General features: G+C 41.3%; 1 protein-coding gene across 1 annotated transcript in view; it reads left to right on the top strand.

Annotated features, from left to right (window-relative positions):
- The window catches only part of LOC135464899 (uncharacterized), a 46,544-nt gene that overhangs the window by 10,933 nt on the left and 15,393 nt on the right, over nt 1-20,218 (top strand). The window contains 5 exon segments of the mRNA XM_064742466.1: nt 7,071-14,970; nt 15,275-15,403; nt 16,789-16,840; nt 18,023-18,099; nt 18,857-19,058. Of these exon segments, the coding sequence (XP_064598536.1) occupies nt 7,115-14,970; nt 15,275-15,403; nt 16,789-16,840; nt 18,023-18,099; nt 18,857-19,058 (8,316 nt within the window). The 5' untranslated portion in view covers nt 7,071-7,114.

The following is a 20,218-nucleotide window of genomic DNA, read 5'->3' as shown; positions in this document are numbered from 1 at the left end:
AAATACACTATGTGGAAGAAGTGTGTGCAGTAATTGAAAAGGATGAAGAATTAGGGTATATGTACCTATAGAAATACACTATGTGGAAGAAGTGTGTGCAGTAATTGAAAAGGTTGAAGAATTAGGGTATATGTACCTATAGAAATACACTATGTGGAAGAAGTGTGTGCAGTAATTGAAAAGGTTGAAGAATTAGGGTATATGTACCTATAGAAATACACTATGTGGAAGAAGTGTGTGCAGTAATTGAAAAGGATGAAGAATTAGGGTATATGTACCTATAGAAATACACTATGTGGAAGAAGTGTGTGCAGTAATTGAAAAGGTTGAAGAATTAGGGTATATGTACCTATAGAAATACACTATGTGGAAGAAGTGTGTGCAGTGATTGAAAAGGTTGAAGAATTAGGTTATATGTACCTATAGAAATACACTATGTGGAAGAAGTGTGTGCAGTAATTGAAAAGGTTGAAGAATTAGGTTATATGTACCTATAGAAATACACTATGTGGAAGAAGTGTGTGCAGTAATTGAAAAGGTTGAAGAATTAGGGTATATGTACCTATAGAAATACGCTATGTGGAAGAAGTGTGTGCAGTAATTGAAAAGGTTGAAGAATTAGGGTATATGTACCTATAGAAATACACTATGTGGAAGAAGTGTGTGCAGTAATTGAAAAGGTTGAAGAATTAGGGTATATGTACCTATAGAAGTACACTATGTGGAAGAAGTGTGTGCAGTAATTGAAAAGGTTGAAGAATTAGGGTATATGTACCTATAGAAATACACTATGTGGAAGAAGTGTGTGCAGTAATTGAAAAGGTTGAAGAATTAGGGTATATGTACCTATAGAAATACACTATGTGGAAGAAGTGTGTGCAGTAATTGAAAAGGATGAAGAATTAGGGTATATGTACCTATAGAAATACGCTATGTGGAAGAAGTGTGTGCAGTAATTGAAAAGGTTGAAGAATTACTGTATATGTACCTATAGAAATATGCTATGTGGAAGAAGTGTATGCAGTAATTGAAAAGGTTGAAGAATTAGGGTATATGTACCTATAGAAATACGTTATGTGGAAGAAGTGTGTGCAGTAATTGAAAAGGTTGAAGAATTAGGGTATATGTACCTATAGAAATACACTGTGGAAGAAGTGTGTGCAGTAATTGAAAAGGTTGAAGAATTAGGGTATATGGACATATAGAAACACACTATGTGGAAGAAGTGTGTGCAGTAATTGAAAAGGTTGAAGAATTAGGGTATATGTACATGTAGAAATACACTATGTGGAAGAAGTGTGTGCAGTAATTGAAGGTTGAAGAATTAGGGTATATGTACATGTAGAAATACACTGTGTGGAAGAAGTGTGTAGGTTTGTCTGATGCCTGGCAAAATGATGACTAATAAGATAGTGTGTACTGTCCTTATCCCATAAGCCTGATGGCACTCTTATAAAGGCACACATGAGGAATTCTTGTTAACATTCCCCTCGCCCCCACCCCCACTCTACACACACGTCCCATCCCCTGAGGGCTCCCACCATAATGTTAGCTGTCATAATAAAATTGAAATATTCGTGAGTACATCGTAAAAAAGCAATTGTGCGTACCATCAAATGTATCATTTTGATAGGTTTATGAGCTTGTGCATTTTTTCATACCAAACTTCAGCTGGAATATAGGAAAGAAATTTGATACATTCATGCATTTGGTGTTTAGACGCAGTGGAAGTACTCACTACATGCATAAATGTATGACTAAGCTTGTAAATTCAGTCGTGGTCTAATGAAGGCTGTGTGTACCAGTAGTAACATGCGAAGTACAGCACAGTCATGCAACGTACAGTGCCTGCGATACAGTATGACAAGGCATATCAAAATTTTTATGTCTAGTTATGTGCACAATAAAACTTTTTCCACCTGTTTCTTTAATAGCAACAGTAATGTTTTCAAAAAAGGAAATATTCAAAGAATTTAAGGAAGTAAATATACAAGCAGGTGTCAACATAGGTCATTGACACTTGGTTTCTTGTCTCCAATTACAGTATTTTGAAAACACTAGTTCAGGAGGCAGAAGAGTTTTCATAGACTTGCCTGTAGTTTACAGAGTGCAGATGTAGCTTATGTCATGCCCTGAGCGTCGGCGTCCAGTAACGAGGAAATAATTATAAGAAATATAATAATTACTATAATGTCAGCTATGTGCTGTGACAGTCTCACCTTTTATGACAATATCTGGCAAATTGTGAAATATTGATGGATGGTATTATTGTATCAGACCACCTTGAATTTATTTATTCATTTAATATGCCATATTTAAGCATGTTACAACGGGGGCCATCCATTGTGTTGGGTGAGGTGGAAGGAAACCAGACATAGTCCAGGGAAAACATTCGCCCATCCGCAGAGACCTATCTGGGACAGGGACGCTATAGATTCCCTCACTCCCATTGTTCTTCGGGTCTTTGTGACAGTAACAAATTGATGCAGTTTATTGGGGCCATTGTGAAGTTATGTTTGTTGAATACCTGTCAGTGACACTCGTGTGGCCCATTGTGCATTCTAACGTTTGCTGAAGACTAGTTGTCTTCCACCAATGTGGGGTGCAAGTTTGTCAGTAAATTGCCAAAGATTGGTGGTTTTACCCTGCGCTCTGCAGTTTCCTCCACCAAACAAAACTGAACACCATTGTACACATTAAGACTTTAAGCTGATATATTTAAAGACACAAAAGATTTCACAGAAAGTTTAGTGTTTAGAATGCACGTACAGAGGCAAGTCAAGGCTTTAAATTGATATTTTTAAAGATACATTAGTTTTCATGGAAACATATGTGACAACACAGGTACAAAAGCACATTAAGGCTTTAAACTGAGATTTTTTAAGCTATACACCAACATTTGATCATGTCTTCTGATCAGAAATTAATAAACCTTCACAAAAATTATAGCAGTTGATGAATGGGTCGGAATCAAGCAAAATATCTCACTTACAACAAGGTAAACTTTAGGTGAAGCGTGGTAGTTTTGTCCTTGTCCTTTCTTGTAACGATTACATGCCTTAATCTTGTGATGATCACATGCCTTAGTCTTGTGATGATCACATGCCTTAATCTTGTGATGATTACATGCCTTAATCTTGTAATGATTACATGCCTTAATCTTGTGATGATCACATGTCTTAATCTTGTGATGATTACACGCCTTAATCTGGTGATGATTACATGCCTTAATCTTGTGATGATTACATGCCTTAATCTTCTGATGATTACATGCCTTAATCTTGTGATGATTACACGCCTTAATCTTGTGATGATCACATGCCTTAATCTGGTGATGATCACATGCCTTAATCTTGTGATGATTGCATGCCTCAGTCTTGTGATGATTGCAAGCCTCAGTCTTGTGATGATCACATGCCTTAATCTTCTGATGATCACATGCCTTAATCTTTTGATGATCACATGCCTTAATCTTGCAATGATCACATGCCTTAATCTTCTGATGATCACATGCCTTAATCTTGTGTTGATCACATACCTTAATCTTGTCATGATTGCATGCCTTAATCTTGTGATGATTACATGCCTTAATCTGGTGATGATCACATGCCTTAATCTTGTGATGATTGCATGCCTCAGTCTTGTGATGATTGCAAGCCTCAGTCTTGTGATGATCACATGCCTTAATCTTCTGATGATCACATGCCTTAATCTTTTGATGATCACATGCCTTAATCTTGCAATGATCACATGCCTTAATCTTCTGATGATCACATGCCTTAATCTTGTGTTGATCACATACCTTAATCTTGTCATGATTGCATGCCTTAATCTTGTGATGATTACATGCCTTAATCTTGTCATGATCACATGTCTTAATCTTCTGATGATCACATGCCTTAATCTTGTGTTGATCACATGCCTTAATCTTGTCATGATCACATGCCTTAATCTTCTGATGATCACATGCCTTAATCTTGTGTTGATCACATGCCTTAATCTTGTGATGATTACATGCCTTAATCTTCTGATGATTACTTAATCTTGTGTTGATCACATGCCTTAATCTTCTGATGATCACATGCCTTAATCTGGTGATGATCACATGCCTTAATCTTCTGATGATTACATGCCTTAATCTTGTGATGATCACATGCCTTAATCTTCTGATGATTACATGCCTTAATCTTATGATGATTACATGCCTTAATCTGGTGATGATTACATGCCTTAATCTTATGATGATTACATGCCTTAATCTGGTGATGATCACATGCCTTAATCTGATGATGATCACATGCCTTAATCTGGTGATGATCACATGCCTTAATCTTGTGATGATTACATGCTTCAATCTTGTGATGATTACATGCCTTAATCTTTTGATGATTACATGCCTTAATCTTGTGATGATCACATGCCTTAATCTGGTGTGACCCTTCCCCTTAGGAGACCAGTACAGATAAAATATTAATTTTTTTCACTTTTGTGTTTGTAATCCTATGGGTTGCTGTGTATTTGATGTGGGAGGACAGTCAGTCCCTAGACTGAGGATTCTATGAGTGAGTGAGTGAGTTCTTGGGATTTAACGTCGTACTCAACAATTTTTCAGTCATATGACAATGAAGGATTCCATGATGTGTGCCCACTGTGTACATGTACCCTACACTGGTCACGTGGGAATAGTAAGGTGCTTAGGCTCCTGGATCACAATGATGCCTTAGACTTGAAGGCAAATAAAACAATAAAATCAAGTATGTGTCAGATGAAAGACCATTAAAAATGGATATATACATGTAGATCTATGAATGCATTGGTCGATTTGACCTTCAAACAAATTATTTCAGGCAAAAAATATAAATGTGACATAATTGATCAGGTGACAATGGACTACTGTAGAATGTGATCTTTTAACACAATTCACTCAACCCCCCCCCCCCCCCCAAAAAAAATAAATCCAGCTATTTTTCTGGACAGTGTTTAGTGGTCTTTCATCTGAAAGATACATTAGTTTACACTGGCCTTTGCCTTTAAAGGGACACAGAGTCGTTTCTGATTGGCTGATGTTGGAGGTAGTAAAGTCTAGGCTATGCCTAGTCTCAGCTGAATTTTAGGCCGGGCAGATTTATAAATGTTACCAAAGCTACACAGTTTAACCCAGACCACCCTATCTCCACTGTCAGCCAATCGGTGTCAATTCTCTAGCCCAATAAGTTAGGTTTAGTCTTGAAAAATTTAAAACTTTAAAAAAAAAAAAAAAAATTTCACAGCCTGGCACACAGCGGTGACCTTACACAGATTGATCGAAAGGGTTGACGATTTACTGTGGCTAAATTTGACTTCAGAGTTGATTTTTAAGACACAGTCGTTGTCATTTTATTTTTGTTCCCATCTATTTACTTTTACTTGTTCAAAGCGATATAACTCAGGTGTATTGTACAGCTATAAGGGGACACTAACAGGGTTGAACAACCTACATATGTATGGATTGAGACATTACTCCCAATAGACAAGCTCTGAATTACCTCCCTTTTTATAAGGCTGTGATTGACGTAACTCGAGATTCGTTTGTGAGATGTGAAGCCTTAGAGTAGTGGGAACTTGCTTACTGTAAAAACATGCAGTGTCCAGGTAATCTCACGGTAGTGACACATATTTTCTAGATAACAGAATGTAAAATAAAAAAGGACACATGATATCAGCCTTTCAGGGTGAAAGACATGTCGAGAGAAGTAGAATATATAATATTTGACTATTTGAGTTCGCCAAAGCTGTCTATTGTATGTAATTAGGGCCAGGGTGGATTTTAAAAAATGCATGACGTTTATCTTGGGCCATCGACATAAGATTTTACTGGCCTCGATGACTCAGTTGGTAGAGCGTCCGCTTCGTGGTGTTAGATCAAGGGTCAGCCCTGGGTCTGATCATACACTAAGACCTTAAAAGAGGAAGTTGTAACTTCCTAGCATGGCGTTCAGCATTAAGGGGGATAGTGCAATGACTGGTTGACCTGTATCGGTATAATGGCTCAGGTGGGGGCAGCTTATTTGCCTCCGGTAAGTCGTCTCTGTGAAGCATCACTAGATCAGAGAGCTTTGGAAATCGGGTCCTGCAACAAGGAGGCACATTACACGTACATGCACCCTAAGGATTCCTTCGTCGTCATATGACTGAAACATCGTACATTAGACCTTAAGCTGTCGCTCACTCACTTCACATAAGATAACAAAATCTGTATTAAAAGCTAGGCCTTTAACTGGCTTATGCCACTTTAACTCCAAAACTTGCCATTGGCACATTTTCAAGGGTAGAGTGACCTCAAAGGAGGTTTTTTCGGTGTGGCACACAGGTGATACAGTTAGATTCTACCATGTCTACCATCACTGCTTTTCAGGAGTCAGAATGTCAAATTATAACTGTTTTTTAAGATATCAGAATTAAAATGATAATAAAAATAAAATACATTGCAAAACTGATTGAGAAAAATTCATGTTGCCACTGTGTATGCAAATAATATTTACTTTTGCCCAAAGGGTTTTTGCATACAGCATTAAACACCAATCAGATCACTGACTGAAGGCCAGCCGTTTAATCATAATAGTGCTAGGAAGATATCATTATATTTACCTGTACTTACTGAGATTTATGGTATTGTTGTAGCTACTTCAGAGTCAAAAAAGAAACCGTGCCTTTGTCAAAATAAAACAAAACAGGACAAATATGCAGGTGTAGCGATTTTTTATGGAAAAGAGTGGCATTTTTGTTGATCAGCATACATTTCCCGCATATTTTCTTGGCTTTCTTCCTTCCAAAATCAACCAGCAAAACGGATAACTTAGTCTTGTTCAAAATTTCAGGGTCAGATACATGATATGCTGATGGAAAAAGCTTTGATGGAAACACTAATGCACTAATGTAATTTGCTGCATTTGTTTACTTCAGGGTCCAAAACAAAGTGTGTGGAAGGTCTTGTTGGGTTCTGATATGTACTTACATGTATGCAACATTAAATGAACCGTTAACTGTTCCAGCAGAACTGAAACTGTGTTTTCTTTGTTGCTTGTTGGCAGGTATGAAGTAAGAGTCGACATCAAGTGAAAGCAGTCTGCACATCATGTCGGATTCTGCAGGGCGCAGACATCGCAATGCATCTCCTCCACCCCCGCCACAAGCCACAGGGCGAAAGTCAAAAAGGAGAAAGAAAGGGAAAAATTCATTCAGCTCTACCATGGAATTTGACCTTGCTGATGTTCCCTTGCCACCCATGCCTGGCGATGTTAGAGCAACCACAGCTCCCCAACCTCCTGAAGGTACCAATAAACCGTCTTCACCCAGCCGTGTTCCGCCAGTCGTACATGTTGTCCGAAATGCAGATGAGAAGATCAAAGTAGATTTGTTTTCTGATGATGCAGAAGATGAAGGATCCCCAGAAAAGCCAAATAAAGCAATAGTATCTTCGTCTTCAGATGCGGCTTTGGTTTTATCTGCGAAGCAGAGTGTTCCAAAGATTTCCCTGGTGCCTCCAAGAACTAGGCTTGGGAAATTTCAAATGGGACAGGATTCAGGAAAAGGAAAAATCTGCTTTCAGATAAAGACAACTAAAAGACTAAATGTGTTTTCAGCTGAGTCTGATGATGATAGTGAAAGTGAAAGTGCTGCGCCTGCTACGAAGAAACTGGATTTTCCATCTTCTGATCAAGAAAGCCTTCAGAAGGCAAAAGCTGTTGTGCAGACTTTACTTGAAGGGAAGAAAGTTATTGGTAGTGAAGGTGGAACTCCAGAGATGGCTTTAACTTCAAGTGAAACAGCTTTGGTGCCAAAACCTTCTGAAGTCACTGGAAGTCAAAGTGTGCCAACCGTGACCAGACGCACAAGACGTTCTAGGTGGGGAGATCAGGAGACGGGGCTATCTGCAGCGGAAAGTCATAGCCATTCAGAATTGCAAGTGGTCCAAGACTCTAGTCAGACATCAGTGAATCCTTCCCCTTGCGTAAGCGAGGCACAGAACAGTGCTGTGTCCAGCAGGAGCTCCAGGCAAACAAAGGAACTCTCCTCACCAGAGTCTCTCTATGCCAAGTCAGAGAAAAGTGAAAAAGAAACGATTGCGTCACCAAATCATAGAGAGGGATCTGAAAGCAGTGATGTGATGCATTCTGGTGAACAAAGACGCAAACTGCGATCGAGTACTGAAGGATATAGTAGGGCAGAGACTCGTTCATCCAGGTCTCGAGAGTCTCACGATCGAAAGGCTCGTGAGTCTCCAAAGCGTAGATCTAAGAGATACGATAGAAGCGAATCTGAGAAAAGGCATGGGAGAGATTCATCTGGTGATTCGGATCGTGATGACAGAAAGGAGGATAGAAAGTTCTCAAGCAGGAGGTCGGACAGACACAGGGATGAGATGCACAAGTCCCCAGAGTTCAGATCGAGGCGTCGATCACCGTATGAATCTGATCGCAGAAGATCACGATCCAGATCATTTGAACGCAAGGCACGTAGAGATTCTGAATCACCAGTGAAAAGATCAAGGAGAGAGAGGTCCCAGGAGTCTCCAGAAGTTGAGGAACCTAGGACTAGAAGACGGTGTTCTCAGAGACTTTCAAATGAGTCTCATCGAAGAGAATCGGTGGAGTCAAAATCTAGACACGATTCATCTAGTGAAACGGAATCCAGGCAGTCTAGGCGTAGGCTCAGAAGAGATTCTTTTGAAAAGGATGGAACAAGGCCCATGAATCGAACTTCAAGGAGGTCTATCGAAAGGGCAGAAGCCTCTAAAATTCGTGAGCAAAGGATGAAACGAAACCCTTCAAGTGATTCTCAGGAATCTGACTCAAAGGAATCACCAAGACAGTCCAGGCAGATGAGACATCGAGACAGGGAGTTAAGGCTGAGAACAAGAGATTCCTCCAATGAAGGTAAAGTATGCTTACCTAAGAGGCCATCAAGACAGTCTGATAAGGTCGATTTGGACTCTAAAGATCGTTCCAATTCTCCTGAGTACAATTCATTAGAACCCAGGATATCAAGAAGGGAAATGGAAGAAAAGCACTCTTCAAGACATACTGAAATTGAGACTGTAACAAGAGATTCGCACAAGATTCGCACAAGATCTAAAGAACCACATGATAATGATAACTCAAGCAAAAGTGAAGATCATGAGGTACCATCAGATTCTGCTTTAGGACTGCTTAAAATGTATTCTTCTAGTGACTCTCACAGTCTGCAGAATAAGAAATCATCGGGAAATTCCAAGCTCTTGATCGACTATGCTGGGCGTAGGAAATCAGAGAAAAGATACAACAGCGATTCTTCGCAGGATTCTACTGATGAGCATGAAGGAATAGAGTCTTTGAGAAGGCGACTTCGATCTCACAGTGGAGGAAAGATTTCTGACAAAAATGTCGCAGGTGGTGATGCAGATAGGGACGGGCCTTTGAAATGGGACAACCAAGTTTCACAGGCATCTGAAGAATCAGGAAGGGTTGGCGCCAAACCATGGCAGCATTCAACATCTAGAGAGACATATGGTCACCATTTATCACATGATCTAGAGATACGAATATCACGACTTGAAGACACTGAATATTATGATCAGAATGGGAGTCATACCTCTGAGAAAACAACTGTTCGAAAGAGCTCCATTGATTTTGAGGCATATGACAAAGGAGATAAGAAACAAGCAGAGGGCTTCGAAACAAGGAAAGATTTGCGTTCAGGCAGAAGGAGACGATCTAGTTCAGCAGATCATCTTACAGAAGAAAGAAGACAGTGTAAAAGGAGTCCTGAGGAAGAATTTCATAGAGACTATCCAAAAAGGACAGTAAGAGGAGCTGAAGATAAAAGTATTGACAGAGAGCGATCAGAAAGTGGAAGAGAACAATCTAAAAAACAAGGAGAATGTTTGGATGATGCGATCAGATCAAGGCAATACAACTCAGATTTTGCTGATTCGGATTTCACTAAAACTAAAGACAAAGACAATGCATTGTTAGATTCAAGGAAGTCTCTGTGGGATGAAAGTTTTGTGGACCAGCTTCAAATAGATGCTGTCGTGGAGAGAGAGAAGAAACTTTCTGAAAAGGAAACAAAGTATAATCGGTTTGACTTAAAGACAGATTCTCGTTCAGCTGAAGATAGTGACGCTGTGACATCTAACATGAGTTTGCACGAAGAGCCTGTTCAATGTAGTTCTACATCAGGGAATGACTCTCCCAAATCACAGACTGCTACCATTGATGACAAAAGGGCAAAACATGGGAAAAGGAGATCTAGATGGTCTAGTCCAGATTCAACTGTAGAAAAGACCCAAAAAGTAGATATTGGCAGTGATAAATCTAGAGAAACTATATATGAGGATCAGCATGTACTCCATCACTTATCTGATGCTCAACATGAAATGCTTTCAGTCCCAAGTGGAGCCAGGAACACCATACTGTCATCATCAGCCACTCAACCATTGTCAGAAACAGTTTCTGGTTCAGTACACCCTCCAGATAAAGACGTAAATCCAGTTTCTGTTAACATTGCAGGGTTCATTCTTCCACAGGGAAATGATTCTGACCCAGTTGTTACTCCAGTAGGACTTCCTGGTGGAGAGAAATCTGGGAACATTTTTGCTCCAGGTCCAGTTAAACCTCCAGGGCCTGTTCTTCTTCCTGAGAAAGTTCCAGGCCCTGTTCCTCCCCCAGCATTTGTACCTAAACCAGTGGATGCTTTCCCTCTACCTGTCCCACCCCCATCCATACCTTCTCCTCTAGTCACACCTCTGTTCAGTGCTCTCAAACCTCAGACTGGTACAGCAGCTCTAGCAGACCTTCCCAACAAGCTACCTAACCCTTTTCCTTCAGGACAAATGCCTATGTTTGCAACAGAAAAGTATGACTTGCCTCAGGCACCAGATTGTAAATCGAAGTCCCCAGTTGATTCTGCGGTGACACCAACTGTAAGTATTGACACACAAAAAAAACCTGATGTGGCCTCTGTTTTCCAGTTGTCTTTATTTTCTACAACTTTATCTGAGCAGGGTCCCAAGCCTGTTCCACCACCACCTATCATAGATTCAAAGATGGCAGCACCTTTTCTGGCAACAGAATTGCCAGCTGTGATTCCAGATCCACTACAGCTTGCAGCAGCACAATCAAAAATTGCAGAAAAGAAAGTACCAGGTCCCATTCCTGAAAGTATTCGTTTGTCAACAGTGTCCTGTGTGGAAGAAGGGGCTAAACTTGCAGAGGATAATATGGTGCAATGCCCTGATAAGGCAAGCCCTATAGGGTCCAGACTAATGTGTTCTCCAGATGTGCATAAATCAACACTAATTCCAACTTCTTGCAAAATGTCAGAATTGGCAGCAACACCTGAGAAAAGTGATGAAGAGACTTCAAGTAGAACAGAGCCTTCGAAGCTCTTGTCTGAGGTCAACCTCCCTAAACCTGAAGTGGATGGCGAAAGAATGAAAGCTAAGGCTGACTCGAATGTGGCTACAGGTGCTCAAAGTACTCTGGACAGAATAAAGCCTCCTTCAGAGCTACCTCTGGATCTTGATTCCATTCCTTTACCCCCTGTTCTGCCTTCCAAAGTACCTAATGTGAATTCACCATTGGCTACACTACCAGCAGGAGTACAATCTCCAACAACAACAGTTCCAAGATTAGCTCAGTCCAACCAAGCTACACATACACCTACACCCAGTCTGGGACCCACCTCTACAAATACGCCATCAGGTAAGGTGTCTTTCACATTCATGCGCTCATCGCCTAAGCCAAGTATTCCGGTGCTGCTTCAAGCAGGCAAACACAAATCTGGTTCCCCAACTACAATTAAGCCTCCTGTGCAGAAAATAACTGTATCCAGTGGCTTTGAAGGGAGACCTGAAATGGAACACAACAACAGTGCTCTTGGGGAGAAATCTCTTGCTCTGCAACCATCGTTGAAGATACCTGCAGATTCCCTAGGATCAGAGGTACAGAAAGAGCCCCAAACAGTGAAAGCTAATGATGCACCAGAAAGGGCTGAAGCCATTCCTAAGCCAATGTCTGGTGAACAGCAGTTTGGAAAATTTTCCCCAGTTGTCCAGTCTTCTCAAACTGAAAGAGTTGGATCTATCTCTGAAGTAGGACTTTCATCACCAGACAGTATCCCTATTCCACTTGCTCCCAGTCAACCCACCTCAGGACAAAAAGCAGAGCTTTCCAGTTTGAATCTTGCTCAACTTGCAGGAGTTAACTTACCCAGTGATCCACCCGTGGCAGTCCACAAGCCGTCATTAGATGTCATTCCGTCTAAATCACAGATGTTGGTGAGCACAAGAGAAGCTCCTGGTTTCTCATCGGTACCTAATTCACAGGTTGCCTCACATCCATCAGGGAATGTTGACAGTTTTGTTGGGAACACACAACTACCAACTGTAGGTCAAGCCCCAGTTACAGTTCATCCACCAGTGAAAGAGTTCAGTTCAGCAGACACAGCGCCTTTGCCTCTGCATCAATCACCAAAACCTACGGTGGATCCTGTGGCCTTGTTGAAACCACAACAGGTCTGGTCAGCCTCTAAGCCTGCCTCACACATTCCACCTGTGCCACCCTCAGGAATTAATCCACCACCATTGGCACCCAGGGGAATTCCTCCAATACCAGTGGCAGCCTTAGGAATTCCTCCACAACCTGTAGCACCATCAGGAATTCCCCTACCATCTGCAGCACCATTAGGAATTCCTCCACAGCCTGTGGCACTTTCAGGAATTCCTCCACCACCAGTGGCACCATCGGGAATTCCTCCACCGCCAGGAGCATCATTGGGAATTGCATTAGCATCTGTTGCACCCTCAGAGATTCCTCCTCCCCCAGTGGCACCGTCAAGAATTCCAACGTCCACTGTGGCACCCATGGGAATTCATTTACAGCATTTGGCTCCATCTGGAATTCCCCTCCCACCTGTGGCACCTTCAGGGCTGAACCTTCCAAATGAGAAACCTGTTCCAGTTTCACATCCACCTACAGTTCCTTCTGCAGCAGCGACTTCACCATTTGGCACTGTTGTATCAGAGATCCCTGGTCCACCACATCTCTCTGTCATTCCACAAACTACTCCTGTAACTCAAGATTCTCCAGTAGCGTACACAAGTGCCAGTACTGTAGCGCAAGTTGCTGCCATACAACAGTTCACCGGTCAAACAGAACACACCCCAGTACCTAAAGTTAGTGCTGTACCAACAGTCAAGGCTGTACCACAAGGATATGCCAAAACTTCTTTCTGTTCCATACCACCGGGTGTTGTTCTACCAGAAGCCACTGCCAGGTCACAATTCACTACTGCATCACAAATCACCGGTACTCTACCTCCAGTGGTATCTAGCACCGTTACAGATGCTCATGTTTCACTTGGTGCACCACCAGAAGCAGCCTCAACGCATTTGTCTCAGGCTCCAGTAGAACTACCTCCAGAGGATACCAGTCAGATACCGTCTGATGCCCCAGGTAGTCTCAGCCTACCAAAACCACCTCAGCCACTGGGGGGAATCAGAAGATTTGTACCCAGTTCAGATACCTCTGCTCCAAAAGAGAAAGGAATATTTCCTCCAAAGAAACGAGGTTTTTTTGGTTTGCCTGATAAAATCGTGTTCAGTGGCTTATCTGATAAAAGCTTAGATGCTGCTGGACAGAAGGGGACTGGTGCTCCTGAGATCAAGCCTTCTATTGCCGATTCCACCACTGCCACAGGAAGTCCTTTTGGAATTTTTTCTTCTCAAGTTAAGGATGCTGGAAAAGAGAGAGTTACCGATACTGCTGCTAGGAGAACTGCTGCAGAATCAACCATGTCTGGGTGGAAACCATTTGGGTCAGCTGACCGGGCTGAAGTTGACAGCTCATCAGCAGATTCCTCATTACGCAGCGCAGAAAGTTCTCAAGGAAAAGGGAGGAAAGACAGAGTCCAAGGTGCGAATGAGCCTAGTGACAGTGATAGTCGAAGTGACAGTGAACCAAGCGGACGCAGGCGTAGTGGGCGAATCCGATCTATAGAGGAGAGAAAAGAAAAGGAAAAATCTGAGCAGGATGATACAGACGGAGGTAAAAGCAAAAAAGAAAAAGAACGAGCAGAGCGAGCGAGGAGGAGAGAAAAGGAGGAAAGGGATCGAAGGGGAAGGAGACGGTATGACGAGGACTCTCGTAGTGATGACGATCGACGTTCCCGCGATTACAGTGATCGTCGTCGTTCAGGTCGCGATTACCGTTATGACTACGACGACGATCGCTCATCTGACAGGAGTAGAAATCGTGATCGTGATCGTGAACGTGACCGAACAAGGGACTCTAGATACAGGGATAGGAGATCCGACCCCTATCACAAAGATGATCCTCCGTCATCGAGGAAAGCAGATGTGAATGAGAAGGAGGAGGAAGATAAGGATGCTGATATCGTCTCCTTTGCAACGCCATCTACTTCTGATGGATCTCCTCGACTACCTACAAGACCACAGATCGCAGACATCAAGAAAGAAGAGACCAACTACCAGAGTCCCGGCAAGCTGAAATCTCGCTGGAGAAGAACGAGCGAAGCAGAAGGTCTTGCTCCGATTTGCTTGACTCCTCCCCCACTTGCCCCGCAGAATGTCGAGGTTCGAGCGACTGTTGCTGTAGGCATGGATTTTGTATGCCCTCCACCTCCAGCTGACCAAACTACAACTTTGTTCCCTGTTTCTACCCCAGATGTGTGTGACGCTGAGCCAAGTTCAACTCAAAGTGGCAACAATTCTGAGCCTATGGCAACAGAGGTCAAACACGAGCTCAAACCTGAACCTCTCTGGTCACATGACCAGGAAGTAGCTACGTCGTCTGCTGCAGAGCCCTTCAAAGAGGAAGAAATGAAAGAAAACGAAGCTTCTGAGGAAGAAATACCAAAGGAACCGGAGAAGCTTCCAGAAGATCCTCCATATTTTGAGCGAATCGTTGATAACATCTACATAGGCGAAAAGTAAGTGGCCAGGAAAATTTGAAAATGCTATTTTCAGTAAAAGCATTGTCTAAGAAAATAGCCTTGAGTGTAGCATGAAAATACACAGGTATGTTGAAAAAAATAAGTCTGAGTATACTTGACAATTTTGTCATAAGTTTTTAATTGGTGAAATTATTCTTTTTCTTGCAAAATGGCTGTAATTTAAGTGAAGATGGCCAAGAAATAATGAAGTTATCAAGTATTACAGTTTCGTACATGGATATTGAAAACTACAAATAAATTGATTGGCTAAATATAAAAAGTGTGATTTTGGCCTTTTCAGGAAACGTTCCAAACAGATGCGAGAGGTTAAGCGTATGTTGTGTGATTGCATAACATCTGCAGAAGACAGGGAGGCTGGCATGGCAGCCTGTGGGGAAGACTGTCTAAATAGAATGCTCATGATTGAATGGTATGTACTTGAGGATTTGTTGGAAACATGTGCAAGTGCTATGGTTACTACTGTGATTCTTTAACCTATGTACTTGAGGATTTGTTGGAAACATCTGCAAGTCCTATGGTTACTATTGTGATTCTTTAACCTATGTACTTGAGGATTTGTTTGAAACATCGGCAAGTGCTATGGTTACTACTGTGATTCTTTAACCTATGTACTTGAGGATTTGTTGGAAACATCTGCAAGTGCTATGGTTACTACTGTGATTCTTTAACCTATGTACTTGAGGATTTGTTTGAAACATCGGCAAGTGCTATGGTTACTACTGTGATTCTTTAACCTATGTACTTGAGGATTTGATGGAAACATCGGCAAGTGCTATGGTTACTACTGTGATTCTTTAACCTATGTACTTGAGGATTTGTTGTAAACATCTGCAAGTGCTATGGTTACTACTGTGATTCTTTAACCTATGTACTTGAGGATTTTTGGAAACATGTGCAAGTGCTATGGTTACTACTGTGATTCTTTAACCTTGTCGCATGTTTGCCAGATGTTTGTTCAAGCATATTCTGAGGTCAGTAGTCCATCTGTGTGGACTGATAAAATTATGCCTTATGTGAAACCCCAAAATTGGGAAAAAAATTGGAAAATTGAAAAAAAACAAAAAAATTCTGTGTGGACTGATAAAACCAATAAAGTTTTGCCTCCAAAATGAAATTAAATAGATGCATGAATCGCACTGTAAGTTGCTCTTCCGTATGCAAAAAACTTGAGGCAGTAAGGCGTTCAAAAAAGAGCAGGAAATGCTGTATTTTATTTGGTTTTTGCATGACTTAGGTTAAACATCTTGCTTGTGTTTGTCAGTTCCATTCATGTTAAGAGTGTTTTATTTATTCCTTTTTATTTATTTATTTATTTGATTGGTGTTTCACGTCGTACTCAAGAATATTTCACTTGAACAACGGCGGACAGCATTATGGTGGTAGCATCCGCAGGTTGCTGTAATTCCTTCCTACGTACGTCCAAGAATTTTTTAAGGTATTCTGATATTTGCTTGTAAGGAAAAATGTAACTTTACTCTAGTATGTGAAGATGTTAATTTTGCCCAAAATAAAATTTAACCTCTGCTTAAGCGGCCTCCGTGCCAGAAGTGGGAAGTATGAGTTCAAGTCCAGCTCATGCTGGCTTCCTGTCTGGCTGTACATGGGAAGATTGCCAACAACCTGCTGAGGGTGGTTGGTTTCCCTAGGGTTCTGTATAATTGAAATATTCTGGAGTACGGCGTGAAACACCAATCAAATATATAAATACATACCATTCTTACGATCCTTAATTATTTTCAGGCATAACAATCCAAAACAGCTTTTGTAATCACGCTTGTGATTTTATGTTTACAGTGGAAGCCGCTGCCCATGTGGGGATTACTGTACTAACAAGAGATTTCAGAGGGTAAGTAAGACATTTGGTTATAATATTTGCCTTTTTAGTTTGCAGGGCCAAATGCAGGCATATTCTGATACCCTCTGTGCATGCCCATGTTACAGCATACTCTATTACAGCTTACATACACATGTATTCAAATTTAAATTCAATTCTTGTCTTCCTCCATTTGATTGGTCCTGTAAGAACATGAAAGAGCTCTGTTTTTTTGTTTTTTTTCTATTTTATTGCCCTGCAGCATTTTAGAACAAAGTTTCTATGAATCTGTGGCCTACAATTCACAGACATGTACCTAAAATAAAATATTGGTTTGCAGACTTCAAAGTTTCTACCACCAAAAAATGTGATTAAAATGTTTATGGAGATGGTGGGGCCTCTGTGGCCTTGGGGTTAGCGTGCTAGCACAGCGTATTACCCCATTAGTCTCTCACCAGTGCAGTTGAATTTCACGCTGGCTTCCTCTGCGGTCATGCGTAGGAAGGCCTGGATGCCAGCAACCTGCCGATAGTCGTGCTTTTCCCTCGTGCTCTGCCCAGTTTCTTTTCATCAGAATTCTGGCCTCCATTATATGGGGCCAGCAGCGTGGGGATGGTCGTGGTTTCCCCTCATGCTCTGCCCTGTTTCTTGCCATCAGAATACTGGCCTCTATTATATGGGGCCAGCAGTGTGGGGATGGTCATGGTTTCCCCTCATGCTCTGCCCTGTTTCTTGCCATCAGAATACTGGCCTCTATTATATGGGGCCAGCAGCGTGGGGATGGTCGTGGTTTCCCCTCATGCTCTGCCCTGTTTCTTGCCATCAGAATACTGGCCTCCATTATATGGGGCCAGCAGTGTGGATGGTCATGGTTTCCCCTCATGCTCTGCCCTGTTTCTTGCCATCAGAATACTGGCCTCCATTATATGGGGCCAGCAGCATGGGGATGGTCGTGGTTTCCCCTCATGCTCTGCCCGGTTTCTTGCCACCAAAATACTGGCCTCCATTATATATGTGAAAACTTCTCGATTACTGCGTAAAACTCCAAGTAAATAAATTAATTAATTAATAAATCAAGACGGCCACAAAAAGACCCTAGCCATATCATACTGTGAGCGGTCACCAAAAGTTAGGCACAGAGATCGCAGATGTACAAGAGTGCTGCTTTTGGATGTTGTTGATTGTAGAAATGTCTTTAATTTTATGTCCCTGCAGCATCAGTATTTGCGGACAAAACCTTTGAAGACGGACTCGAAAGGTTGGGGTTTGTTCGCTGCGGAGGATTTGGAACCGTAAGTAAATGACTGTAGTAGACATCAGTTTGTGATAGGGGGCCTCAGTGGTTAGCTTGCTAGCGCAGCACAATGACCCAGGTGCCTCTCACTCAGTGGTCCTTTTGAGTTTATTAGACATTCATAACATGCTCATCTGCATTATCCCAAAGAATGATTCAGATATGTACCCAAGGGTGGTCCCAAATAACCACCACACACAAATCATTTTCTGATATCTGCAAATAACATTTTGAGATGTGACTGGCAAATTTCAAAACTAGGCAGTCCAAGTAATGTTTTGAAGATTCCCAATCTTATTTACATGTGACGTTCGTGAGGAACCAATTTGTTCCTGACTAACTAACCAGTTTGTTCCTGACTAACTAACCAATTTGTTCCTGACTAACTAACCAGTTTGTTCCTGACTAGGTGGGATTTGATACTGTTACCTGACAATGTCCATGCTAGGCTGGTTATTTAAGAGCATATTTAAAAATACTTTTTCACACCATTTCATGTGAAGTTTGCATGACATTCGTTGTTTCTGCTCCTTTCATTGTTTGTCCGTATGCCATTATACAGTCATTGTATGATGTCACTTACTTCAAAGTTTTAGTATATGAATGTAATTCACTATTTTGTTCATGTCAGAGGAGATTCCTTGGTGGCCCATTAGCTTTGGATTATTCTCATAGAATAAATGAACATTAAATTAATTGTGGAGCCCAGGGACTACAAAGTGTTGCAAAACCGTTGATTTTTGTTTTTTCCACAGAGGGCAGTTTGTGATGGAGTATATCGGTGAAGTTCTGGACTACAAGGAGTTTAAAAGTCGCACAAAGCAGTACGCCAAAACCATGCAGGAGCACTGCTACTTCATGGCTCTTAACGCTGATGAGGTTATAGACGCCACTATCAAGGGAAATATATCACGCTTCATTAATCATAGCTGTGGGCCCAACTGCGAAACTCAAAAGGTAGGTCTGCCAGCAAGGTGTGGATGGTCGTGGGTTTGCCCCGGGCTCTGCCTGGTTTTCTCCCGCCATAATGCTGGCCGCCATCGTATAAGTGAAGTATTGTGGAATATGGCGTAAAACTCCAATCAGATAAATGAAGAAATGAATATTGATATAATACAACACAAACACAGTCAGTTATTGTCTTTCAACTGTCACATTTTTATTCAACATCTTTTCCTGCGTGACACAAAGCACCTCCAAGACCGGAGAGCTCCACATCACCTTACATTCAAACATACAACACAGGTTTACATACATGTATATACTCTCCCAAAAAAGTAACGCATGGCAGATAAAAAAGTAGAGGTGAAAGTCCAGTTGAGATCTTGTCATTGCTGAATGAGTTTGTGTGAATTATTTTATGGTTGCTGATGTTTTGACTCCCTCGAGATAACTTTGGCTGAAAATGATGGCATAGTAAATTAGTTATCCGAAGGCTGCATCAATTTTTTTTATGTTTTCCGGGCTAGCCAACTCTTAAAAAAATCAAAAAATGGAATTAAACTGAAATCCACCCTTTTGTGTTGTCTGATCTCCATTTTTTTCTGATTTTCCTGTTTTTCTAATGACATGTTAATTTGTCTGCAGCTGGAAACACGGCCGGACAGTCCACATTATCCACAAAGATGATTTTCAAGTTTTATTTTTATACGTTCCTCCAAAATTGAAAAAAAGTGTATTCTGCCCGTAAAACAACAAATTTGGTGTGGTCCAAGCAGATTTGCAATAAGCATCTGGCAACCCAGTTTCGCCATTAGCACAGTCTGTCCTTAAAAATCGTTAGAAGTCCATGAAAACCATCATACTGGTCTTCCACCAGCACTTATCTTTATGTCACATGTGAGAAAGTTTGTCAGTAACTTGCCAAAGGTTGATGGTTTACCCCAGGCACTCTGATTTCCTTCACTTATAAAACTAACCACCATCACAGTAGTGAAAAATTCTTGAGTTAAACAATAGTCCTATGAGTAAATAAATAGAAGTGAATAGCTTTGAAGGATAAAAAAAATAAAGGCTCTTAAAGATTTTGAACAAGTGCAAGTGTTCGTAGAAGTCGTCTGAACAAGCAGGTATTCTGTCCGTCAACTGACGGACAGAAAAACTAAATACTGGTTACA

Source organism: Liolophura sinensis, chromosome 4, assembly GCF_032854445.1.
Source record: "Liolophura sinensis isolate JHLJ2023 chromosome 4, CUHK_Ljap_v2, whole genome shotgun sequence".
NCBI classification, from domain to species: domain Eukaryota; kingdom Metazoa; phylum Mollusca; class Polyplacophora; order Chitonida; family Chitonidae; genus Liolophura; species Liolophura sinensis.
The sequence above is the reverse complement of the archived record's forward strand: the minus strand, read 5'-3'. Positions and strand labels throughout refer to the sequence as shown.